This window comes from Triticum aestivum, chromosome 2B (genome assembly GCF_018294505.1).
Source record: "Triticum aestivum cultivar Chinese Spring chromosome 2B, IWGSC CS RefSeq v2.1, whole genome shotgun sequence".
Lineage (NCBI taxonomy): Eukaryota > Viridiplantae > Streptophyta > Magnoliopsida > Poales > Poaceae > Triticum > Triticum aestivum.
The window spans coordinates 587,114,048-587,141,489 of NC_057798.1; the positions used below are offsets into that span (position 1 = coordinate 587,114,048).

General features: G+C 46.4%; 1 protein-coding gene across 1 annotated transcript; it reads right to left on the reverse strand.

Moving 5' to 3' along the window:
* Window positions 1-27,442, reverse strand: LOC123039315 (vegetative cell wall protein gp1). The gene is made up of 3 exons (XM_044462528.1): window positions 27,267-27,442; window positions 2,397-3,699; window positions 1-269 (listed from the first exon to the last, which is right to left on the reverse strand). Exons 1-2 carry the CDS (start codon window positions 27,440-27,442, stop codon window positions 2,637-2,639), a joined length of 1,239 nt encoding a protein of 412 aa, XP_044318463.1. The 3' UTR covers window positions 1-269; window positions 2,397-2,636.

Consider the following 27,442-nt stretch of genomic DNA (forward strand, 5'->3'; position numbering starts at 1 on the left):
ACAAGACTGGGATAAAGAGTTGGCTTACAATCGCCACTTCACACAATGAACATAAATAAATCATACATCATTCAGAGTACACACACATAGTCCGACTACGGACAAAGCCAAAAGAAAAGAAGATAACCCAACTGCTAGATCCCCGATCGTCCCAACTGGGCTCCACTACTGATCAACAATAAACAAAACATAGCAACAACTGAGATCTTCTTTGAGCTCCCATCTGAGGTCGGTTGCATCACCTGCACTGGTATCATCGGCACCTGCAACTGTTGTGATAGTATCTGGTGAGTCACGAGGACTCAGCGATCTCAAAACCCGCGAGATCGAGACTATTTAAGCTTATGGGAAAGGAAGGGGTAAAGTGGTGAGGTTGCAGCAGCGACTAAGCGTATTTGGTGGCTAACATACGCAAATAAGAGCGAGAAGAGAAGCAAAAGGAACGGTCGTGAACTAGCAATGATCAAGAAGTGATCCTGAACTCCTACTTACGTCCAACATAACTCAGAAACCGTGTTCACTTCCCGGACTCCGCCGAAAAGAGACCATCACGGCTACACACTCGGTTGATGTATTTTAAAGAGGTCAAGTGTCAAGTTGTCTACAACCGGACATTAACAAATTCCCATCTGCCTATAACCGCAGGCACGGCTTCCGAAAGATTATACCCTGCAGGGGTGTCCCAACTTAGCCCATGATAAACTCTCGCGATCAACGAAGGAATAGACCTTCTCCCAGGAAGACCCGATCAGACTCGGAATCCCGGTTTACAAGACATTTCGACAATGGTAAAACAAGACCAGCAAAGCCTCCCGCTGTGCCGACAAATCCCGAGAGGAGGTGCACATATCTCGTTCTCAGGGCACACCAGATTGTCCAAACTTCCGGTAGGCCAGCCCAAAGTTGCCCCTGGTGGTCACCGGCGGTTGACAGGTTGGACCAACACTCACAACGAGCACTGGCCCAGGGGGGTAAAATAAAGATGACCCTTGAGTCTGCAGAACCCAAGGGAAAAAGGCTTAGGTGGCAAATGGTAAAACCAAGGTTGGGCCTTGCTGGAGGAGTTTTATTCAAAGCGAATTGTCAAGGGGGTCCCATAAATCACCCAACCGCGTAAGGAACGCAAAATTCGGGAACATAACACCGGTATGACGGAAACTAGGGCGGCAAGAGTGGAACAAAACACCAGGCATAAGGCCGAGTCTTCCACCCTTTACCAAGTATATAGATGCATTAATTAAATAAGAGATATTGTGATATCCCAACATAATCCTGTCCATCATGGAGCAATCTTCAACTTCACCTGCAACTAACAACGCTATAAGAGGGGCTAAGCAAAGCGGTAACATGGCCAAGCAACGGTTTGCTAGGAAGGGTGAAAAGGTTAGAGGCTGACATGGCAATTTGGGAGGCATGGTAAACAAGTGATAGGTAACGCAGCATAGCGATAGAACGAAGCAACTAGCAAGCAAAGATAGAAGTGATATCGAGGGTAATGGTCATCTTGCCTGAAATTCCGATAGGAAGAAGAACGAGTCCATGAAGAAGACAAAAGAACGTAGTCGAACGAATCCTCACAACTCCGGAACGAAACCAAAGCTAACGAGAGAAGCAACCCGGAAAGAAGCAAACAACATGGTAAACACACAAGCATAATCATGGCATGATGCATAGACAAGTATGATGCATGTCCGGTTTAAAGAGGCATGGCATGGCAAGGTAAAGCAAACAACACTACAATTTAAGTGGAGCTCAATATGCAACGAGTTGCATATTGACGGAACACCACATCAATTATTTAGTTCTCTCTCGATTATGTACCCAACAATATTAAATGTTGTTAAACATGGCAAGAGGTGAAGCATAATTAAACTACATATTTAGGCAAGTTTAAATGAGGCCGGAAACCAGAAACAACAATTCCGGAAAGTCCTCATGTCATTTAGTAGTTTAATGCAAACACAATTTTAAGCATTTAAATGGTTTATCATGATGCGGATGACATGCACAAGTTTTATGCAATTTTTATGAAAACGTTGACATCTAATATGATAGGGAGCATTTGGTCACCATGGCGGAACAAAAGGGGTGCCACGGCAACGATAACAAAAATTTTGCCACGGCAACGATAACGAAAATGGTGCCATGGCAACGATAGAGAAAATGGTGCCACGGCAACATTCCGATCCCGATAACTCGAGTGAGATACCGATGCAAACGAGAAGTGTGACGTGAGCGTGTCATGCAAGGATGGTGGGGTGATCCCGGATTCCGGGTTCCCACGGGTCGACGGCATGGCAAACGAGGAACGTGCACAAAACAAACGGGCACGGTGCAAACATATCATACATCTCATACATGCAAGGGCATCTCATCGCGGTCATCTCGGATTATACCTTCGAAGCGTTCAAACGGGACGGTTCGCGTTTCGTAGAGGGAAGTAGTCGTTCACGGGCCGACGGTAGTGGTACATCTCGTAGACGTTCATGGGCCGTAGTAGAGGTAGACGTTCACGGGTCGTCGTGGGAAGTAGTCGTACACGGCGTAGTGGAAGTCGTCGTTCATGTGACGGTAGTGGAAGTAGTGGTACACGGCGGCGGCGGTAGTTGTACACGTTCCGTAGATGAAGTATTTGTTCATGATCGTAGATGTTCGGGGTCCACGGGGTCTTCGAGGGTCGACGATAGGGGTACACGTTTTCGTAGATGTCCGAGGTCGTCGGGCTTGCCGGTCTTGTCAACTCGAAGGGGTACTTGGCGTCCGGTGCGGTACTTGGCGAAAACCACGAAGAGGGTACTTGTACTTGCATCGTCGTGGAAGTAGTCGTTCGGGCTCCCGTGCGGACTTGGTGGTCTTGGTCTCCGCAGCGTAGTTGTACAAAAATAGCATCGGACTTGGACGAATCCAGAGGCGTGCACCGGCAGTGGTGGTTGTCCATGAAGGGGCGCTAGTTGCCGGAGAAGGGCCACGCCACGGGGCTCAGCAAGGAAGGCGGGTTCGCGGGAGGCGCAGGAGGGCGACGAAGCAGCAGAGGTGATCTTGCCGGACCTGCGCCTGCGGCTGATGACGGCAGCACAGGAGAGCTTGGGGTCGGCCCTGGCCTTAACTTGGCCAGGGAGATGGCGGAGGGGCTTGGAGCCACGGGCACGGCTTGCGGAAGCTCCGGCGAGGGCACCGGTGGTCACGAACGGGCGAAGCGATGACGAGGAGGTCGGGGAAGGTCCGGGCGCGGCGTCGGCGAGAGGGTGCAGCTGGAGGCGGAGGAGGAGCTGTAGAGGAGCGGCTGGAGGCGGCAAGCCGGCAAGGGGACCGGGCGCAGGAGATGGCGCGATGGGCGACGAATCCGGCCAGGAAGAGGCGCCGGTGGCAGGAGCCTCGTGGGCAGCCACGATGAGGGAGACGAGGTGAGGAGGAGCGGCTCGGGTGGAGGAGTTTGAGGCGATGGGAGGAGCGTACGGTGGCGCGGGAGCTGCGGGCGGCCTGCGAGGAGATGGTCGGGCGCAGGGAGATGGGGATCGAGGGAAGCGGACGCGGTAGCGAGGGAGGTGACGGCGCTGAGGGGAAACGAGGGGGAGAGATTGGATCGGGGGACTCGGGGCTAGGGTTAACAGCGGGCACCGCGGCTGGGCCTTGGGCCATGGAGGAGCTGGGCTGCAGACTCTCTTCTCCCTCTCTCTTAAATTTCTGAAATAGAAAAGCCTGGAGAGAAGGAAAAAGAAGAGGGGGGGTTAGGGAAAGAAAATGCACAAGGGGATAATTTCCTTGGACTCACAAAAATATGCTCGTACCAAGAAAAATAGAAAGAGGCATGATTGAAAGATTAAATTCAAACTCATTTGATTTAAATTCAAATGATTTGAATAGGAAGTGAGGTTTGGGAAGGTCCAAAAATGTTCGGATTTTTGGTGGAGCTCCGGAAAATGATGAAATAATTATTGGCAAGGTTTGAGGTCAAGAAGTGAGATAACAAAGGCATGGAGAATTTTGCAAGTGGGTTATGGTGAGTTCTGAAATAAAGAAATATTTAATATAGCTCCCTAATATTGGAGGATATGTTATAAAGAGAAGTCACCATGTGAGTTCCCTCGGTTTAAATAGATCAAAAGATCTATGCAAATTTATTTAGTTGAGTTTTAAAAATTAAATGGCATGATGGCATGATGACATGATGCAATGCAAAAATAAAAGAGCAAGCACAAAAGACACATGGCAAAACTCGGAATAGCTGGAAGTCTTCTGGAGCGTCGGTCTCGGGGCGTTACACTAGAGGGTCTGCTGGAACCCGAAATCCGACAGTGAGCATCATGAAATTGGTGATGGAGGATGGTTTATGATGACGATGGCGACGGATTCCCCTCTCCGAAGCCCCAAACGGACTCTAGATCAGCCCTCCCAAGGAAGAACAGGGTTAGCGGCGGCTCCATATCATAAAATGCGATGAATCCTTCTCTCTGATTTTTTTCTCCCCAAACGTGAATATATGGAGTTCGAGTTGAGGTTGGTGGAGGTCCAGGGGGCCCACGAGGTAGGAGGGTGCACCCAGGGGGTAGGGCATGCCCCCTCCTTCGTGGCTAGGGTGTGGGCCCCTTTGGTTGATTCTTTCGCCAGTATTTTTTATTAATTCCAAAAAGTATCTCTGTGAAGTTTTAGGTCATTCCGAGAACTTTTATTTCTGCACAACAATAACACCATGGCAATTCTGCTGAGAACAACGTCAGTCCGGGTTAGTTCCATTAAAATCATGCAAATTAGAATCCAAAACAAGGGCAAACGAGTTTGGAGAAGTAGATACATTGGAGATGTACCACATACTGCTGAAGCTTTTTACTTGGATCATGTTTGATCACTATGTGCTCATGCTGAAACCCCAACTAGCTTAGTTGAGGGCAAACCTTTAGATGAGCATGCTTGTTATGTGGGACACCGCTTATCTCAAAAAGGGAAACTTTTACTGGATCAAATTCATCGTTTGCAATGCTATGCTTGGAATATATGTGAAATATGTGATTTTACTTGCTGTCCTGAAGACCCTAAGAAACACCTTCCCTACCAATGTGAGTTTAGTGATAATGGAATCATATCTTTGTATGCTAAGGGTGTTTATAATTACTATGATGTCCAACAAATTGAAGAATTTGTTGCTTCTAAGGGTGCTTATGAAATTGCTTCTTTGATTGGAAAGTATGATGCTACTCTTTACAAATCTAAAATCTTTGCCATACTTAAATATTGTTATGATAATTATGCTTCTAATGCCTATGTTAAACCATATATTGAAGACTCCTCCGCTGTCAAAGAAGAGACTAACATTTTGCAAGAGTCTACGGAAGAAGAAATTGATGAAACTTTGAGCTCATTGGATGAAAGGGATGATGAGGAGAGCGAAGAACCAAAGGAGGAAGAGTGGATTAGCTACCCGTGCCCACCTTCTAATGAGAATAACCCTCCAACTCATACATTGTTTAATGTCCCTTCATTCTTACCGAAGGATGAATGCTATGATAATTGCTATGATCCCGTTGATTCATTTGAAATATTCCTTTTTGATCAACTTGATAATTGCTATGCTTGTGGCCAAGATGCCAATATGAATTATGCTTATGGAGATGAAGTTACTATAGTTCCTTATGTTATGAATGAAATTTTTGCTATTGCACCCACACATGATAGTCCTATTACCTTTTTGAATTCTCCAAACTACACTATATCGGAGAAGTTTGTTCTTAATAAGGATTATATTGATGGGTTCCGTTTTACCGTTGCACATGATATTTTTTATGAATGTAATATGCATGTGCTTTCTACTCATACTTTCAATAATAATGAGAGAGGCACTACATCTCTGCCTCTCTATGTTTTCAATGCGATAAAATTGCAACAAACTATTTATACTATGCATTGGCCTTTACTTTGTGTGCATGAATTGTTCTTTTATGACATGCCCATGCATAGGAAGAGAGTTAGACTTCGTCATTACATGATATATGTTACTTTGTCCTCAGTACTAAATTCCAATCATTTTTAATTAAAATTGGCTTTGATATACCTTGGAATCCGGGTGGATCCATTACTTGAGCACTATATGCCTAGCTTAATGGCTTTAAAGAAAGCGCTTCCAGTGAGACAACCCAGAAGTTTTAGAGAGTCATTTATTTATGTTGAGTGCTTTGATAAAGTTTAAAAACAAAAAAATAAATTGGGGTGATAACCCACAAGTATATGGGATCACAACAATTTTCGAGGGTAGAGTATTCAACCCAAATTTATAGATTCACACAAGGGGAGCCAAAGAATATTTGCAAGTATTATCAACTGACACTACTGTAGGATGCTGCTAAAGCGACACTACGATTAGAGACCCTTTGATGAAACTGTGTGCGATGCATTCATCGCAAATGGTGGTGTAAAAAACCGTCAAAAAAGGTGCAAAACATTTGTGATGACGGGTGCATAAAACACGGTTCAGGTTTTAGTTCCGTGTGTGATGTAGGGCATACGGTTCAGTGCAATTGTAGCGACCAGACCTCAAACAATCTAGTCTCTGTGCAACAGTGTCATCCCTAGATCGATGATGCTGACACGCATAATACTTGAGGATTTATCACCGAGTTTCAATCACACACTTATTACATCGAAAAGTCTCAAAAGAGAACTTATTCAATAATATGGCTTAAGGCCATCTAAATACGATAACAACAGAAGGCTTGGAAGATAAAGTGAGTCCATCAACTCCAACGGCATAGCTGAGTGCACGACAATGACCTATGGCACCTTGCTCATCATCTGAGAAGTCTGCAACATGATATGTTGCAGTCCGAAATGAGTCAACACATGGAATATGCTAGCAATGTAACACATAGAGTACTGAATAGAATAAATGATATCACTACATGCATATATGGTTGGTGGAAAGCTCTATGGTTACAGTTTTGCATAAAGCCAATTTTTTCCTACAACAAAGGAATATATTTTATTTAACTGACATGGTGGTTGTTAAACATTGAGAAGGTTCCTCCAACGCAATCCCAATTAAACAGTATCAATTAACCCAACAAATTAATTTAGAGTGATGAGATCAACATGATAATCCAAGAACCAGATACTCAAGATGTCCATAAACAGGAACACGGCTAACCATGATTAGTTTGTACACTCTGTAGAGGTTTGCGCACTTTTCCCCACAAGACTCGATCTCCTCCGTTAGATTTCTTGCACTACATGGTGTTTGAGAAACGGATGACCAAGACACAGTCTTTCAGAAGCATTAACTCTCTACTCCGGGTAGACAGTACCACCTACATCCCCTACATTTGCTAGTCTACCTCTTCAAGAGCTCATGCAACATACTCAACTATGCTAGAGCCCATAATGGCTTGTGGCTGCACACGGAAGTTTCTAGCACGAATAATCTTATGATCCCTTTGAGCCTGGGTGGCGAACCGTAGGATGATCACACATGTACTACGGGATATCCTAGGACAACACTAGATTCTCCAGGTGCCCTGACAACCACTACGTGCTCCAGGGTGCCTCAACCAATCCACCCATATGTGTACTTAAGTAGCCACCTTAAGTTAACCATTAATTAAAAATTCTCACATCTGTCATGGATACACTCACCCAATCCACGTCTACGAGCATAGCATAGCAATCCTGAGCATAACGTAGAAGTAACTCCCAAAGGTTTGATAATAAAAAGGACAATAAGTTCTACCTCATCATCTACTTCCCAAACCCACATTTTATTCAGATCCTAACCATGCAACGTTTGAGGATTGTAACTTATGCATAAAAACTGGGTAATAAAGGGATATGATCAAAGTGTTACTTGACTTGCTGATGATCCGCAAAACCTAGAGACTCATAGTAGCACGCTTCGCACTCCGGGAATTCTATCACAAACAAACAATAGCATACGTAAGCACTCAAACAAAAAGCACGGGTAAAACTCAAATAAGAAGATCCAACCAGAAAATTCAACTGAAGAACTCCGGTTTGCAAAAAGAATCAAATCAAACGGAGCAACGAAACTCAAAATACGAACGAAACAAGATTCGTTTACTAATCTGGACTAAAGTCAAATTTTAAAGTACCAAAATCTTGTTTAACTTGGTTAAACAGAAATAGGGCTTCAAGACGAAGATTTAGGCGCTGGTTTCATCTAATTTGGACAAACGAGTAAAATGATATACTAGAACGAAGATCAGGGCAGAAATCGCGATCGAAAATAATCGCAGATAAACCCTGGAAAATAAAACAAGACGAACAGGCTAACGAACGAAGGTTCGTTAACAGAACCTAAAAGGTGAACAACGTTCATTAAAACAAAAAAACAAGCGGACGCTCGCTAAACAACTAAACCAAAAAAAACCGAACCGATCTATTTTAGAAAAAACAAATCTAGGTTTTCTTTAAAACAAACTGTAAACCGAAAAAAACGACAAACGGCGGCGGCGGCGGTGGCTACCTCCGGCGGGGTCCGACGGGGCAGGGCAGCGTCGGGGGGCTCCGGCAGCGGTGAGGGGCGGCGACGGCGGTGGCTGCGGCGGCGAGGGGCGTGGGCGGCGGCTGCGGCGGTGACAGCGGCGGTGGCTACGGAGAGGGGCGACGGTGGCTACGGCTTTATAGGGGGGGTCGGGGTGGCTGCGGCTTGGAGGAGGGGCAACGGTGGTGGGGCAGAGTCGGACTCCGGTGAGTCCGGCTCGAGCACGGCTTGCGATGTGGGACGGTGGCGTGCGACTTGGGTCGGCCTGCTCTTTTCAAGTTTGAAAAAAAAATCAAAATATGAAAATAAATGAAATCCCCAACTCTCTTTTATTTTATATTGGGTCGACTTGATTTTAATATTTTCCTCCAATATTTATTTTATTTAGGAGAAGTCATATTATCTACTCTCTTTTATTTTATATTGGAAATAATTTTGGAGAGGAAAATAATTAAAACCAAAATGATCCTCTTTTCAAGTTTGAAAAAAAAATCAAATATGAAAATAAATGAAATCCCCAACTCTCTCTGTGGGTCCTTGAGTTGCTTAGAATTTCTAGGATCAACCAAAATGCAGTAAAAGATGATATGCATAAGATGATCTATGTATAACATTCCAAATTGAAAATTTGGGATGTTACAAACCTACCCCCCTTAAAATGAATCTCGCCCTCGAGATTCGGGTTGGCTAGAAAATAGGTGTGGTGGACCTTCCGTAGGTCTTCCTCTCGTTCCCAGGTGGCTTCTTCCTCGGTATGGTGGCTCCACTGAACTTTGCAAAACTTGATAACCTTACGGCGTGTGACTCGGCTGGCAAACTCAAGAATCTTCACTGGTTTCTCCTCGTAGGTCAAATCACTATCCAACTGAATCGCTTCCAGTGGCACTGTATCGCTCAGAGGAATATCGGCCATCTCTGCATGGCACTTCTTCAACTGGGAAACGTGCAACACATCCTGAACTCCTGACAATCCTTCTGGCAATTCCAGCTTGTAAGCAACTTCTCCCATACGTTCCAGAACTTTGTATGGTCCCACGAAACCTGGTGCTAACTTTCCCTTAACTCCAAAACGCTTAACTTCTCGAAGTGGGGACACACGAAGGTATACTTTGTCTCCAACTTCGTAAACTGTCTCCTTGCATTTTGAATCCGCATAACTCTTCTGCCGGGACTGGGCTACCTTGAGTCTGTCGTGAATTAGTTTAACCTTCTCTTTAGACTCCTTAATCAAATCTGGTCCAAACAGTTGATGGTCTCCAACTTCATCCCACAATAACGGTGTCCTTCACCTCCTTCCATACAAGGCTTCAAAAGGGGCCATATTCAAACTGGCTTTGTAAATGTTGTTATAAGAGAACTCTGCATACGACAGATTGTCGTCGCAACTAGATCCATAATCTAGCGCACAAGCTCTCAACATGTCCTCCAGAATCTGATTGACTCTCTCGGTCTGTCCATCCGTCTATGGATGAAAGGTTGTATTGAACTCTAGCCTAGTACCCAAAGTCTCATGCAACTGATTCTAGAACTCTGAGGTAAACTGGGTTCCTCTATCTGATATAATGGTCCTCGGAACTCCATGCAGACATACGATCCTGGTCATGTATATCTTTGCCAACTTCGCACTTGTATAGGTGGTCTTCACTGGGATGAAATGAGCTACTTTCGTCAAGTGATCGACTACAACCCATATAGAGTCATAGCCTGAACGAGTCATCCCGTGATAAAATCCATCCCAAGCTTGTCCTACTTCTATTCGGGTATCGGCAGTGGCTGTAGCAATCCTATTGGCTTCTGATGTTGTGCCTTAACTCTCAGACATACATCACATACTGCTACATATTCAGCAATACCTTCTTCATTCCTGTCCACCATAAAGTTTCCTTCCAATCCAAATACATCTTGGTGTTTCCTGGGTTAATCGAATACGGCGAATCATGGGCCTCCTGCAGAATCAACTTCCTGATCTCTGGGTCATTAGGCACATATACGTGATCCTGAAACCATAAAGTATCATGCTCATCCTCACGAAATCTTTTAGCCTTTCCTTTGCTCATCCTTTCCTTTATCTCGGCAATCTTCTTGTCAGTCTTCTGGGCTTCTCTAATCTTATCCATCAAGGTGGAATGAATTTCCAATGCTGCTACATAACCTCTCGGAACTATTTCCAAACATAGCTCACGAAGATCCTCTGCTAACTCCTTGGGAAATCCTCCGGTCATGAGCGTATTAACATAACTCTTGCGACTCAACGCATCGGCTACTACATTAGCCTTTCCGGGATGATAGTGTAATTTCATATCATAATCCTTAATGAGCTCCAACCATCTCCTTTTCCTGAGGTTCAGCTCCTTCTACGTGAAGATATATTTCAAACTCTTGTGATCTGTGTATACCTCACAGTCGTTTCCGATGAGAAAATGTCTCCATGTCTTCAACGCATGCACTACAGCTGCTAACTCCGAATCGTGAGTAGCATAATTTGCTCATGAGGTTTAAGCTGTTGCGAGGCATATGAAACAACTCTTCCCTCCTGCATAAGCACTGCTCCAAGTCCTTTGCGGGCATCCGATATAGTCTCATTGATATTGGCTGGTGCCTGGCAAAAGCTCAATCAAAAATTCAATGTCTCTATTCGGTGGCATGCCTGGCAACTCCTCCAGAAATACGTTGGGGTAATCCTTCACCACTGGTACTTCCTCATGTACAACTCCTGATAAGGAATTCACTTGAGTCCTCTTCGGCACATGCCGGGATACATACTTGATCCTTCTTCCCTCTGCGGTGGTGAGCATAATTGACTTACTCGCACAATCAATGTTCCCTCCATACTTTGATAACCAATCCATGCCTAATATTACATCCAATCCTTGTGACTCCAATATTATTAGTTCTGAGGGGAACACGTAGTTAACAATCCTTAAGGGTAACCGATCACACCATAGGCTGGCCATATACTCTGCTCCAAGCGAGGTTACTAACATGGGTGACCTAAGGGCTTGGGTTGGAAACTTATACTTATCCACAAATCCCCTTGATATGTATGAATGTGATGGCCAGTATCAAAAAGAATGATTGTCGTAAATGACTTGACCAAAAACTTACCTATAACTACATCTGGCTGCTCTTCAACCTCTTCCTTGCTAACGTGGTTCACTTGTACCCTGTTGAAAGGGTTGGGCTTCTTCCCAGAGCTTCCATTGCCATTTCCATTCTTTGCTTCAGAACACTCGGTGGCATAGTGTCCATTCTTCCCGCACCTGAAACAAGTAATGTGACTTAAATCCTTCTTGGCGGGGATTGCTGGGTTGGAACGGTTCTGGCCGTTGCTTCCTCCATTCCCATTCCCATTCTTGGGGCCACTATGGTTATGCGAACTCCCTCCATTGGAATTATGGCCTCCATGGTTATGGTGAATGTGTCCTCCCGAGTTCGGGGTAAAACTGGGTCTCTACTGAGCTCCTCAATTGTACTTCCCTTGTCCACACTTCCTCTTGTGGCTATCTATCTGCTGCTGCTTCCCTTCAATCATAACAGCTCTATCTACCAACTCCTGGTAATTGTTGAATGTTGCCACAAATCAACTGCATGCTCAGCTCATCATTCAGTCCTTCTAGAAACTTCTCCTACTTTGCAGCATCAGTTGCTATGTCATCAGGGGCATAACGTGCTAACTTACTAAACTCATCCACATACTGGCCCACTGTGTGTCCTCCTTGGCGCAAATTGTGAAACTTGCACTTCTTCATGTTCATAGCTCCTGCTAAGACATGGGCAGTGCCAAAAGCCTGCTGAAATCGATCCCATGTAATAGTGTTAACAGGGTAGGTGGCTGTGAAATTCTCCCACCATGATGTTGCGGGTCCATCAAGCTGGGGTGCGGCAAAACACACACTCTCCGCATCTGTGCATCCTGCAGTGGTCAGCTCCCTTCCAATCTTGCGGAGCCAATCATCTGCAACAATGGCTCGGTGCTACTAGAGAACATTGGCGGATTCAGCCTTAGGAAACAGGCTAAGTGATCAACAGGTGGTGGTGGTGGTGGTGGTGGGTTGTTGTTGTTGTTGCCTTGGTTCTAGTTCTGAACTAGTAGTTGCCTCAAGGTATTCTGCTGCTGGATCAACTGGGTGAGCTCCGGTGGGAAGGCAAATCCATTGTCACGTCTCGGAGGCATCTGATGGGTTTAGAAAAGATGAGAAAACAGAACATAATGGGGTCTAAAGGGAAAACACTACCCATATGCACATGAGACAAAAACAAATCATATCACACCAATCAATTCAAACAAGGGCTTACAATCAGTCTAACTATCGTTACAAAAGTGCTCGGACTATTCTATATACATGTGGTATACTACTACTGATAATATGGTGGTCGACTAGAAGTTTTCATCGGTGGAAGACTCCATGATATCCGCTCCAGCTTCATCAACGTAGTCATCATCGCTATCGTCGGGTCAGAATCAGTGTCGTCGATGATGATGTAGTCCTCTGAACGAATGTCCTTGGAATGGTCGTCATCTCCTCCAGGCGCGGGGTCTCCCATGAATACTCCTAGCTTCCTTGTCAGGTCATCATTCTTCTCCAGTAGTATCATCATTTCCTCCTCATATCAATCGCGCGTAAACTTGAGTTCCTCTTCTAGCTCTGTAATCCTGGTCATTGCCTTCTTCATATCTATCATGCTTGCGCACATCTGGTTCTCCTAGCAGAGAATGTGCTGGTTTAACTCCTCGATGGAAGCTACAATGGACCTATCCCTCCTGGTGCTGATCATCTCCCATTGCTCATCTCGGCGCCCACATATTTGGTAAATAGTGTCCTTAAGATCCTTGGGATAAACTTCTCCAATGCGTCCTATGGCGATGCGCTGACATGCTCTTTCCTAGACTCTGGGTTGGTGCATCAAAGGAAAGCTCTATGGGCTCAGTGACTGGCATGAACGTCCTTCCTGGAACTTGAACTCGAATCATCCAACACTCCTCTTCTGGTAAAGTGGCGATGTAGGTCCCGGTGAAGCTTGGTATTCTGATGTTCAGGTACCTAGTAACTTCCTTCAAGTGTCGTCCAAAAGGTGTATCTTCATCTGGTTGTGTGAACTTGTTCCTTGAGTCCGCCATCCTATAGAGTGGAAAAGGGAAGAGGAGTCAGAAATGAGTAGAGAAGAGTGACCTATGGTTTAACTTAGTGGTTGTGTCCTACAGTCAGCATGTGCTCTGATACCATCTTGTAGCGACCAGACCTCAAACAGTGTAGTCTCTGTGCATCAGTATCATCCCTGGATCGGTAACGCTGACACACACAATACTTGAGGATTTATAACAGAGTTTCAATCACACACTTATTACATTGAAAAGTCCAAAAGAGAACTTATTACAATAATATGGCATAAGCCATCTAAATACAATAACATCGGAAGGCTTGGAAGATAAAGTGAGTCCATCAACTCCAGCGACATAGCTGACTGAACGACAACGACTTATGGCACCTTACTCGTCGTCTAAAAAGTCGGCAACATGATATGTTGCAGCCCGAAACGGGTCAGCACATGGAATATGCTGGCAATGTAACACATAGAGTACTGAACAGAATAAATGCTATCACTACATGCATATATGGCTGGTAGAAAGCTCTATGATTACAGTTTTGCATAAAGCCAATTTTTCCCTACAACAAAGGAATATATTTTATTTAACTATCATGGTGGTTGTTAAACATTGAGAAGGTTCCTCCAACTCAATCTCAATTAACCCAACAAATTAATTTAGAGTGATGAGATCAACATGATAATCCAAGAACCAGATACTCAAGATTTCCATAACCGGGGACACGGCTAACCATGACTAGTTTGTACACTCTGCAGAGGTTTGCGCACTTTTCCCCACAAGAATCGATCTCGTCCGTTAGATTTCTTGCACTACATGGTGTTTGAGAAACGGATGACCGAGACACAGTCTTTCAGAAGCATTAACTCTCTACTCCGGGTAGACAGTACCACCTACATCCCCTACATTTGCTAGTCTACCTCTTCAAGAGCTCATGCAACATACTCAACTATGCTAGAGCCCATAATGTCTTGTGGCTGCACACGGAAGTTTCTAGCATGAATAATCTTATGATCCATTTGAGCCTGGATGGCGAACCGTAGGATGATCACACAGGTACTACGGGATATCCTAGGACAACACTGGATTCTCCAGGTGCCCTGACAACCACTAGGTGCTCCAGGGTGCCTCAACCAATCCACCCAGATGTGTACTTAAGTAGCCACCTTAAGTTAACCATTAATTAACAATTCTCACATCTGTCATTGATACAGTCACCCAATCCACGTCTACGAGCATAGCATAGCAATCCTAAGCATAACATAGAAGTAACTCCCAAAGGTTTGATAATAAAAAGGACAATAGGTTCTACCTCATCGTCTACTTCTCAAACCCACATGTTATTCAGATCCTAACCATGCAATGTTTGAGGATTGTAACTAATGCATAAAAACTAGGTAATAAAGGGATATGATCAAAGTGTTACTTGACTTGCTGATGATCCGCAAAACCTAGAGACTCGTAGTAGCATGCTTTGCACTCCGGGAATTCTATCGCAAACAAACAATAGCATATATAAGCACTCAAACAAGAAGCACGGGTAGAACTCAAATAAGAAGATCCAACCAGAAAGTTTAACTAAAGAACTCCGGTTTGCAAAAAGAATCAAATCAAATGGAGCAACGAAAGTCAAACTACGGACGAAACAAGATTCTTTTACTAATCTGGACTAAAGTCAAATTTTACAGTACCAAAATGTTGTTCAAGTTGGTTAAACGGAAAGAGGGCTTCAAGAAGAATATTTAGGCGCTGGTTTCATCTAATTTGGATAAACGAGTAAAAAGATATACTAGAACGGAGATCAGGGCAGAAATCATGATCGAAAATAATCGCATATAAACCCTGGAAAATAAAAGGAGACAAATAGGCTAACGAACGAACATTCGTTAACAGAACCTAAAAGGTGAACATCGTTCGTTAAAATGAACGAACGAGCAGACGCTCGCTAAACAACTAAACCGAAAAAATGAACAGATCTATTTAAAAAAAAACAGATCTAGGTTTTTTTAACGAACGGTTAACCGAAAAAAATGATGAATGGTGGCGGCGGGGCAGGGCGGCGACGGCGGTGGTTGCGGCGGTGAGAGGCGCGGGCGGTGGTTGTGGCGACGACGGCGGCGGTGGCTGCGGAGAGGGGCGGTGGCTGCGGAGAGGGGCGGCGGTTGTGGCGGCTTTCTAGGGGGGGTCGGGGTGGCTGCGGCTTGGAGGAGGGGCAACGCGGCAGGGCAGAGTCGGACTCTGACGAGTCCAGCATGAGCACGGCTCGTGACGCGGGGTGGTGGCGCGCGACTTGGGTCGGCCTGCTCTGCTGGGCTTCGGTGGCGGGGAAACTTTTTTTAAATAAATTCGCCAAAACAAAAAATCCTAATAAAATCTAAAAAATATCCTACAAATGCCAAAAACAATTTTCACCGTCTAAATAGAATATTTAGAACAAAGTGAACATTTTTCTAGCCTAAAAATGCAATTTTGAAAACATGCATATTTTTCTAATTCAAATAAAATAGCAATAAAAGTCCAAATAAAATAAAATTTGATTTTAATATTTTCCTCCAATATTTCTTTTATTTAGGAGAAGTCATATTATCTCCTCTCTTTTAATTTATATTGGAAATATTTTTGGAGAGGAAAATATCTAAAACCAAAATGATCCTCTTTTCAAATTTGAAAAAAAATCAAATATGAAAATAAATGAAATCCCCAACTCTCTCTGTGGGTCCTTGAGTTGCTTAGAATTTCTAGTATCAACCAAAATGCATTAAAATGTGATATGCATAAGATGATCTATGTATAACATTCCAAATTGAAAAATTAGGATGTTACAGCAATTAACTGTTTGCGATGAGGAGAAAAAAAAGAAACGGGCAGCCAGATGAAGGTGTGTGCGATAAATAGCACACGGTTCACTAGGATGAGCTGTTTGTGATTAGGCAACACAAAAAAATGGTCAGCCAAATCAAGGTGTGTGCGATATACGGCATACGGTTCACGCGGATGAACTATTTGTGTTGAGACAAGAGAACATAAATGGTTCAATATAACAAGATGTGTGTGATACGCGGCAAACAGTTCTGTAATCAGAAGTGTGTGCGAAGACCGATAATAACACAGACGATTGCTGCTAATAAGACATGTGTGTTGTGTGATGGGATGGCATAGAAAAAAACAACATATATATAGACACACACACACACTTATAAGGACATAGTTGCATAACCAAATTGTACATCCAATTACATAGGTGGCTACTATAACCATGGCATTTGCACACACCAAAGTAAACTATTACATACATAATTTCATAGGTGGATACTACACACATGACACTTCCACACACCAATAAAGTAAACTATATATTACATGCATGATTAACTAGCATAAACGATCATCTGATCATCATCTACTTCATGTGACGCTTGCTCTGGTTGTGGCTCGATCCAGGCTCATCGATTTGGGTAATGAGGCACTTCCTCATGTCAACGATCCGCCTGTGCATATCATAGCATGTGTACAGGCTCTTGGCCATGAACCTGAGGTGAGGTTCATCAAGTCGCCGCATCCAGGCCCTATGCCAGGATACAGCAGTTGTTCTCTGGGCATCCTTCTTCATCTTTTCGTAGTAGGGGTCGATGATGGTCGAGGCAAGTTCGACCACAGAGTCCTTCTTTGTGCTGCCCCAGACCCTATAGTGGTCACGGGTTTCGAAAAAGTTCTGGCAGGCCAAGCCCGTAACACTGAGCGATTTTCCATCGTCAGTGGTTTCCACCGTGGCGAACTTGTAGTCGGTGCTGTTGACAAACCTATTGAAACGGTCGCAAGGCTCTCTGGCCATGCAGTAGTGGTAGATGAGAAAATGATGGTGCACGCACAACTAGGTGACAGTAACCTTCTGATCTATGCTGGCACGACCGGCGGTGTACTGGAGGTCGATGCCGACCACCTTGTACTTGTCTCCAGCAAGCAACCGGTCAATAGTGTTGATGTAGTCATCCACCACGGCCGGGTCGATGGTGTACACCGCCGAGAGATCCGTCTCCCTCACGTGGGTCTCCACTTTATGCTCGCCGAACTCCATTGGAGCGCTGCTAGACATCCCCTCTCTATGTGTCATCGTGGGTGTGCTTGTTGTGTTGTGGGGCGCGTTCGAAAGGTTGAAAACACTAAGGTTATAAAGGCCGCGGGAATTAAAGGGGAGGCCGGACGGCACATCCTGATGGAGTTCTAATTTGCAGCACGTAACTCCATCGTGCCGCACGTAACTGCATCACGTGGCAACGCGCGTGGCGCAACCGCATGCATATGGGGCCCCTGATGTGATTGTGCGCGGGCCCAACCGCTGGCAGAGCGCGTGCGGAGGGACGCTAGCAGAGCGCTCCGTGGTCGCCTCGACAGCGAGCAACCATATATATGCATATAGCAGTTGAGCACGCAAGGAAAAGCTGTCCACAACCCGAGCGCACCGACGGACACGAGAAGAGCGCGCCGCGGCACCTAACGGTTTAACTGTTTGTATAAATTAATCACGACTGCTTAGTCTATGAATGAAATCTATGCTTAATTACTGAATTTTAGTTGCAAAAATTAGATAGTGCTAGTGATTTTTAGCTGCGTATTTTGACAAATCACCATTGGAACCGCTGGATGTCCTCTCTGTATGTGTTGTCGTGGGTGTGCTTATTGTGTCGTGCGCCGGCCCCAAACACTGGCAGCACTACTTATAAATAGATGGATGGAGTACTAGTTACAGTGATGCATATAATTAAGGAAAGGGATCACACATGTCTGTATTGACTCGAATGAGAATGCAATAGCACAATAAGAATTAAGGAGGCAAGAAATAAGATGCATCCATCAACGTACGACCTCCTCCTCAACTAAGTGCCCCGGGGCACCGACCGGCGGCAAAGGAGCGGCGGCTTTTGTGGCAAGGTCAAGGTGCTTCTCAGCAAAGGCATCCAAGGCTTCCAGCCGATTGAAGAAGGCCAACGTCATAGCATCCTCACTGGCCTTGTAGATACCTATTTACATGATTTTCTCGTACACGTGGATGTGTAGGTCGACGAATTCTTGAAGGGCGAGGTGCCTCGCGGTGAGCACGACCTCCAGGTGGACATTCTTTGTGGCGTCGGTGGGCAGTCGCAGGGCCACCGACGCTTGAAAGAGGTTCTGACCATGGAGGCCGATTAGGGTGGCAGGCAATGAGGAGCCCAGGCGTGAGGGCTGGAGGAGTACGACAATGTCGTCCGCGAGCTTCTTGATGACGGTGAACTTGTTGGTGGTGGCAACGATCATCTGGTCCAACTGAGAGTCGTAGATGGCGCCAACGGCGGCCATCCACCAGCCTATCACCAACACCGTCTGGAGATGATCCTCGGTGCCATGCCGCATGCCGGCGTCATGGACCGTATGGCACAACCGCTCTGGCCGCTTTCACGCATCGCCGCCATGGGTCTAGAGTGAGCACTTTCGCGCTTAGTGTAGGTGGTTAGGCAAATGGTTAGGTGCGTACGATGTGGTAGATGCACTGGAATGGAGAGGCGCCTTTATATGAGTGCAAACTGCGTTGCATTCACATAGTGCTGCCTGTTTTCCCGGTCCTCCTCCGATTACTTCCTCATGCATTCATGATCCTAATTGAAGGAGGATGCATCATTGTCCATTCAACATTTCGGGAACTGCTACCCTCTCCCTCGTCTGCATTAAAGCCATATCGGGAACTATGCCGCCCACTGTCAAATCGAATAGTATTGCGCTGCCCGCTACACGCCGGCTGAACACGCCTCCTCGCCTCCATCTATGCTTAATTAGTGAATTTTAGTTGCAAAAATTAGATACTGCTAGTGATTTTTAGCTTCATATTTTGACAAATCGCAGTGTTACAAGGTTGACAAATGGCAATGTTACTAGATCAACAAATGTCAATCTTTCTAGTTTGACAAATGGCAACATACCCAATATGACAGATGCAAATTTTACCAAATTGTTCGTAAGTGGTTGCACACGGGTCATCCAAAAGGACTGTTTGCATTGAAGAGATGCACAAATCCTGCTCTCACTTTGCATACGGGTGTTCTTTCTAAAATGTTTGCAATCAAGAGCCATTAAGACTTATACCCATTAAAACTAAGACACGTGGCATCACGTGAATGGCTAAAATTTGAATTATGCACATAAATGCATTGAAAACTCAATTAATGCATAAAAATATCCAAACAAACCCCAAAAAATCCCAAAAATTGACACAACACTCCTGTTGTTCTATGTTGACATGAGAAACTTTTTGAAAGCAATAAGAGGCAATGGATATCCTTTCGTCCCCAAAGGTGGGATGTTCCCTACCGAAACCATCATGCTTGTTGTGAGAAGCTCTGGTTTGTGAGAAGCATATACCCAAACTTGCCCCAAATGGGACCAAAAATTACCACGGCATGGTGATGTCGCTCCATGATAGCATGCCAAGTTTCATGAATTTCAGACGAGTGTTGGATTTACTAGAATTTAAAAACCAGGTATCTCAATGTTTGCGGCCGAGTGACGGTGGTAGGGTATTTGACATTCATTCCCATTTCTTGCATGGGACCTAAGCATGCAACAAAGGGCACATGTTTGAATTTTCAACAAATTTATATGCATTAGAGCATGTGCATGTAGTTCAAATTTCAATGATGCACATAAATGCATTGAAAAACTAAATTAATGCATAAAAATGTCCAAACGAACCCCGAAAAATCCCAAAAATTGACACAACACTCCCGTTGTTCTACGTTGACATGAGAAGCTTTTTGAAAGCAATAAGAGGCAATCAAAATCATTTTGTCCCCAAAGGTGGGACGTTCCCTACCAAAACCATCAGGCTTGTTATGAGAAGCTCTGGTTTGTGAGAAGCATATCCCCAAACCTGCCCCCAAATGGGACAAAAAATTTACCACAGCATGTTGATGTCGCTCCATGACAGCATGCCAAGTTTCATGAATTTCAGACGAGCTTTGGATTTACTAGAATTTAGAAACCAGGTATATATCTCAATGTTTGCGGCCGAGTGACAGTGGCAGGGTGTTTGATATTCATTCCCATTTCTTGCATGGGACCTAAGCATGCAACCATGGACACATATTTGAATATTCAACCAATTTATATGCATTAGTGCATGTGCCTGTTGTTCACATTTGAATTATGCACATGAATGCATAGAAAACTTAGTTAATGTATAAAAATGTCCAAGCAAACCCCCAAAAATCCCAAAAATTGACACAACATCCCAGTTGTTCTATGTTGACACTAGGAAAAAAATTGAAATCGAGAAGAGGCAATGCATATGGTTATGTCCAGAAAGGCGAAACATTCCCTACCGCAACCATCCGGCTTGTTGTGAGAAGCTCTGGTTTGTGAGAAGCATATCCCCAAACCTGTCCCAAATTGGACAAAAAAATTACCACGGCATGTTGATGCTGCTCCATGATAGAATGCCAAGTTTCATGAATTTCAGACGAGCTTTGGATTTATTAGAATTTAAAATCCATGTATATATCTCAATGTTTGCGGCCGAGTGACGGTGGCAGGGTGTTTGACATTCATTCCCATTTCTTGCATGGGACCTAAGTATGCAACCAAGGACACATATTTGAATTTTAAACCAATTTATATGCATTAGAGCATGTGCATGTAGTTCACATTTGAATTATGCACATGAATGCATAGAAAACTTTGTTAATGTATAAAAATGTCCAAGCGAACCCCCAAAAATCCCCAAAATTGACACAACACCCCTGTTGTTCTATGTTGACACTAGGAAAAAAATTGAAATCGAGAAGAGGCAATGCATATCGTTTCGTCCAGAAAGGTGAAACTTCCCTACCGAAACCATCGGTCTTGTTGTGAGAAGCTCTGGTTTGTGAGAAGCATATCCATAAACCTGCCCCAAATGGGACAAAAAATCACCACGACATGTTGATGCCGCTCCATGACAGCATGCCAAGTTTCATGAATTTTAGAAGAGCTTTGGATTTACTAGAATTTAGAACCAGATATATATCTCATTGTTTGCGGCCGAGTGATGGTGGCAGGGTGTTTGACATTCATTCTCATTTCTTGCATGGGACCTAAACATGCAACCAAGGACAAAGATTTGAATTTTCAACTAATTTATATGCATTAGAGCATGCGCATGTAATTCAAATTTGAATTATGCACCTAAATGCATAGAAAACTCAGTTAATGTATAAAAATGTCCAAGCGAACCCCGAAAAATCCCAAAAATTGACACAACACTCCTGTTGTTCTATGTTGACAGTAGGAAAAAAATTGAAATCGAGAAGAGGCAACAAATATCGTTTCGTCCAGAAAGGTGAAACGTTCCCTACCGAAACCATCACGCTTATTATGAGAAGCTCTAGTTTATGAGAAGCTTATACCCAAACCTGCCGCAAATGGGATAAAAGTTTACCACGGCATGCTGATGCCGCTCCATGATAGCATGCCAAGTTTCATGAATTTCGGACGACTTTTGTATTTGCTAGAATTACAAAAGCAAGTACGTCGACATTTGCTGGAGAGCCACGGTGCCATGGAATTTGAAATTCATGCCCATTTCTTGAATGGGACGTAAGCATCAACCCATGGCACATATATCATTTTACAACCCATTTTGGTGCACCGGAACATGTGCATGTGGTTCAATTTTGAATTGTACACCTGAAATGCCTAGAAAACCAAGTTATCGAATAAAAATGTCCAAACGAACCCTGAATAATTACAAAAATTTTGACGACACACCTATAGTTGCATGTTCACTACAGATAGAAGTTTTAGAAATTCAAACACCATCCTTTGCAGCTATTGTCGGTGTCAAAACCGGCGGATCTCGGGTAGGGGGTCCCGAACTGTGCTCTAAGCCTAATGGTAACAGGAGGCGGGGGACACAATGTTTACCCAGGTTCGGCCCCTCTCAATGGAGGTAATACCCTACTTCCTGCTTGATTGATCTTGATGATATGAGTATTACAAGAGTTGATCTACCACGAGATCGTAGAGGCTAAACCCTAGAAGCTAGCCTATGATTATGATTGTTGTTGTCCTATGGACTAAACCCTCTGGTTTATATAGACACCGGAGGGGGCTAGGGTTACACAGAGTTGGTTACAGAGAAGGAGATCTACACGTCCGAATCGCCAAGCTTGCCTTCCATGCAAAGGAGAGTCCCACCCGGACATGGGACGAAGTCTTTAATCTTGTATCTTCATAGTCCAACAGTCTGGCATAAGAATATAGTCCGGCTGTCTGAGGACCCCCTAATCCAGGACTCCCTCAGTAGCCCCTGAACCAGGCTACAATGACGATGAGTACGGCGTGCAGATTGTCTTCGGCATTGCAAGGCGGGTTCCATCTCCGAATACTCCAAGGTAGATTTTGAACACATGAATCGTGTTCGGTTCTGCAAAGTAAATTCCACATACCACCGTAGAGAGCACAATATTCCACAAATCTATTCTGCTGACACCTTTTCATAGCGTGAAACCATGCCGCAGCCCGGTCATTATACAAATCGTTTTTCCCTGCCTGCTACTGCATGTATTGCGAGGCGGTTTTACTGGCACATCTTGTCGAAGCAGATATCGTGTCCCCTTATTATGGGATTCTCATCAATATGGGTGTGGGTAATCCAACCGAGCCATCAATATAGCGCTTGGGGAATAAGCGAGTTTACAGGGCAAGTGGGGAGGCACACAGTTTCTACCTCCTTTATAAAGAGATAATGATTCCCCTTTTTCACCCACGCCTTCTTCTCCCTCCGCTCATCCATTCCCTATCGCTCGAGCTCTAGCGCCCAAGCCATCACCTTCTCCGCAAAGTCATTCAAGGATGTCCAGAGCAGGAGGCAAGTGGATGGCCTCTTCCATCATGGAGGAGGACATAACGAAGCTACGGGAGGCCGGATACCTGGCCGCAAACATCGCGCACAGGCTTCCGGCCAAGGGGCAGATCATCCCCACCCCGAAACCTCAGGAGAGGGTAGTGTTCCTCTCTCATTTTTTCTGTGGACTGGGATTTCCCCTCCACCCATTCATCCGCGGGCTTATGTTTTACTACGGGCTCGATTTTCATGATCTGGCCCCCAACTTCATCCTCAACATCTCGGTGTTCATCATCGTGTGGCGAGGCTTTCCTCCGTATGCCGCCCCACTTCGGCCTATGGCTGAAGACCTTCAACGTGAAGCCAAAGGTGGTGGGCGGCTAGCAAGTGGAGTGCGGAGGCGCCATGGTGGGTAAAATGCCCAATGTCACTTGGCCCGAGGGCTCCTTTGTGGATACCATAAAGGGGTGGCAATTGGGGTGGTTCTACATCACCGAGCCGCGCAACGCCAACTGGGCGGCGGCCCCCAAATTTCAATCCGGCATCCCCATGCGCCTCACCTCCTGGAAAGAGAAGGGCTTAGCCTGGGGGGCCACGGCAGAGCTGTCCAAACTTCAGAACTATGCCCGTAACATGATAAGCAAGAATATCAAGCTCGCCAACATAGTACATGTTATGCTCTTCTTCTGTCGGATTTCGGGTTCCGTCAGACCCTCAAGGTTCGAACTCTGGGGTGCACGTGGAGATCACACCTCCTACCTACTCACGTCTCATCGCCTCGCAACGATCTAAACTACAAGAGGAACAACACAAGGGACACGAGGTTTATACTAGTTTGGGCCACCATTGTGGTGTAATACCCTACTCTAGTTTGTGGTGTGGTGGATTGCCTCAGGGGCTGATGATGAACAATACAAGGAAAGAACTGCCTCGCAAGGGGAGGGGTTCTTGTGTTGGTTGTTCTAGCTAAGGTTCAATTGGTCGACCTCCAGATGCCCCTATACTATGGTGGCTAGTCCTATTTATAGAGCGAGGCCTTGGTCCTCTTCCCAAATATTGAGCGGGAAGGGCGCCAACAATTGGCCATTTTGAAGGGGAACATCTAGTACACTTATCGTGGCTAAAGTCGGTCCTCGCCTGCCAAAGACTCTGACGATGACGCCGGCTTGGGCTCCACGATGACCTCCATCCTGCCGTTCTGCTGGTCTTGGTCTTGTTGCACCGAAATGGTTGCCTTTGCTTGATACTCTCGCTTGCGCTTGCCCCCTTTGCACCAAAGGGCAAACAAGGACTCTGCGCAGGCCGGCGCCCGCCAAGCACCCGCGTGGCTTCGGTCGTCATGGCTTGCGTCACGGGCACCTCATGAGGTACCCTGCCTTGATCTCTCCACCTCCTCGCGAGCCAGCCTGACGAGGTTGTGCCCGAGGAAGCTTCCTGTCGTCCGTCCCGCGAGGCTTGGCCCCTCGCGAGGGTCTTGAGCATGTGCTGATGAAGATGGGCCGTACTGGGCCACTCCTTGAGCCACGCCGCAGGCCGCAGGCAGGCAAGTCTGGGTACCCCCGTTCCCAGAACACCGACATCTGCCGGATCCTTCCGTGCCAACGACGGGTTTGCCATCTGTGGGAGTTCAACCCGGCCGAACACCAGACACTACGAGAGCTCTTCGGCACGACGCACGAAGACGTCTAGAAATTTCTGTTCAAGACCAACGAGGTGACACCACCCATAACTGAAGATCGCGGACTCAGCGTCAAGCTCCCCGCCAATCCGGTAAGTTTATGTGTTTCGCAAGACATGCTTTTCATCTGCACATTTGAAGAAGGATCCTAAGCCCTTTACGCTATTTCTGCAGGATTGGGTAGCGGTGGCGGAGCGGATTGACTGCCCAGCTCCGTTACCGGAAGATCTGGAATTGGAGTGTCGGTGGGAAACGAGGATCACGAGGATCCCTTCTACGGTAGCCGGGGCACGGGGTTGTGAGAAGAGCAGGATTAGCAATCAACACAAGGATCGTTTACCCAGGTTCGGGCCACGAGGATGTGTAAAACCCTAGTCCTGCTTTGGTGGATGTATTGAGTGTTCTTGAGCTCCTGAACTAGCTATGGTGGCTGCGTGGTTCAAAAGAGTCGATTCCCTCTCCAATACGCCATGGGCCTCCTTTTATAGTCGAAAGGGGCTGCCACAATGGCACACAGGAGGTGGAAAGGCCTATAGTGCTATGAGCTTATCGCTTGCATTATAGGACAAGACGCATTTAATGCGTAGCTTAGGTGTCCGCTTGCTTTATTGGGGACAGTAGTGAGGCTCATCGCGTCCGTCGCCGCTCCTCCTTGCTTCGACACGCGCCCTAGCCAGCGATGCATGCGGTGCCATGTAGGCAGGCAAGCAGCTGAGGTGGCGCGGTGGTGGAGCCTTCACGAAGATCTTCATGCCGCCACGCAGGCATGTGCTGAGTTGGCCTGGAAGCCGCATGTTGCCACGCAGGTGCCTGCCCGGCTGGTTGAGGTCCCAGATGCATGTGAAAGGCGGTAGAGACTTGGTTGGTGCGGGGTCGGCTGCGGCCTCGCCGACGCCCTTGGCAAGGGCCTTGCTGGGGCGCGCTGCTGTCCCCGGCAAGGATCTTGCCGTGGGTCTAGTGGGTTTCCTTGGCTAAGGTCTCGCCAAGGATCGCCGTCTTCTGATGCTCATCAGATCTCTTATGTTCTTTGTGTTCACAAAGATCTGCATGTCACCATGGAGGTGCCTCCCGAGCCCTGGCCCAACGTGGTAGATGGTGTTGGAGGCCGTGGGTTCGAGGGTGGCTTACTCCGCTGGTGTGGGCGAGCCGCCCCGGCAAGGGTCTTGCCGGGGCTGCTGAAGCTGCCCCATTAAGGGTCTTGCCGGGGAAACCTGCTTCCCCCATTTGCTCTCTGTGGTCTTGGCCCTTGGTGTTGTCTTGTTTGCCCTGGATTTTGGTTTTGCCTCAGTTCACCTCCCCTGCCTTGTCGCTCATGGTCGTGGCGCGTGGCTCTGACTTCCCGCGCACAAGTAAAGGGGTACAAAAGCTATGCCCCTACTTTTGTACACCGACAGGAGCCCCCAGGCCTGGGCCACTCATAAGCACGACACGTTGTTGGGCCAGGCCCAAAATGGTGCGTGGGTAGGCGGGGCTGTTTTTACTGCAGTAAAACTTTTCGGTCCGCTGTGCTTTCCCACGATCTGCGTTAAATGCGTGACGTGGGGGTTGCGCGTGCGGATGATCTAAGTATGCTTGCGTCATCTATGATGGATAGTAAAGAGGCCGCTTGAGTGTCCCTTTGAGACCGCAGGGCTGCTGCTCATTTACCGTCCTCTTTTGGTAACTGTCGCTCCACACGTCCCATTATGCCTGTCTCTCGCGCCTCGTACGTCACATGCATGACGTAGAATGAATGGCAGGTGCGTCGGATACGGGAAGACGTGCGCTCATGGGGTGATTCCCATGCGCCTTCAATTGGGTGGGGAGGGCGGTCGATGGCCTCGCCCGCTGTCTATGAGCCGGACTGGTCGAGAGGGGCGGTCGAGCCCTGCCCCCGTCTCTTTATAAGGAGAGGGAGCGGGAGGAACGGCACCTCTCAGTCCCCCATCCTCCACCTCTCCTCATCTTTGATCCTTCCTCTTTTCCACCATGGCGAGAGGGCGCGATGATGCTTCATTGGTAGCGGCGAGGGTCTCCGCTCGACAGCGCATCGCTCCTCCCCAAGAGCTCGTAGCGGCGGAGACGGCCATTAGAGGGAGGGGGAGGGGGCGAGGTCGAGGCCGTCATGGCGCTCGGGGAAGAGGAGGACGTGGCGGCAGATCAGCCTCACCTCCACCAGCGGCCCCTCCCCTGGTGGAGGGCCACGTCGGGGATAACCCCTTCGAGTTCTTCATCAGGCTGCGCCAGCCGCCGCGCCGTCGTCTTCGCCTTCCAACCCCATTTGCACGAGAGATGGAACTGGACCCGCCGCAGGAGCTGCGGGAACAGTGGCACATGGTCCGACAT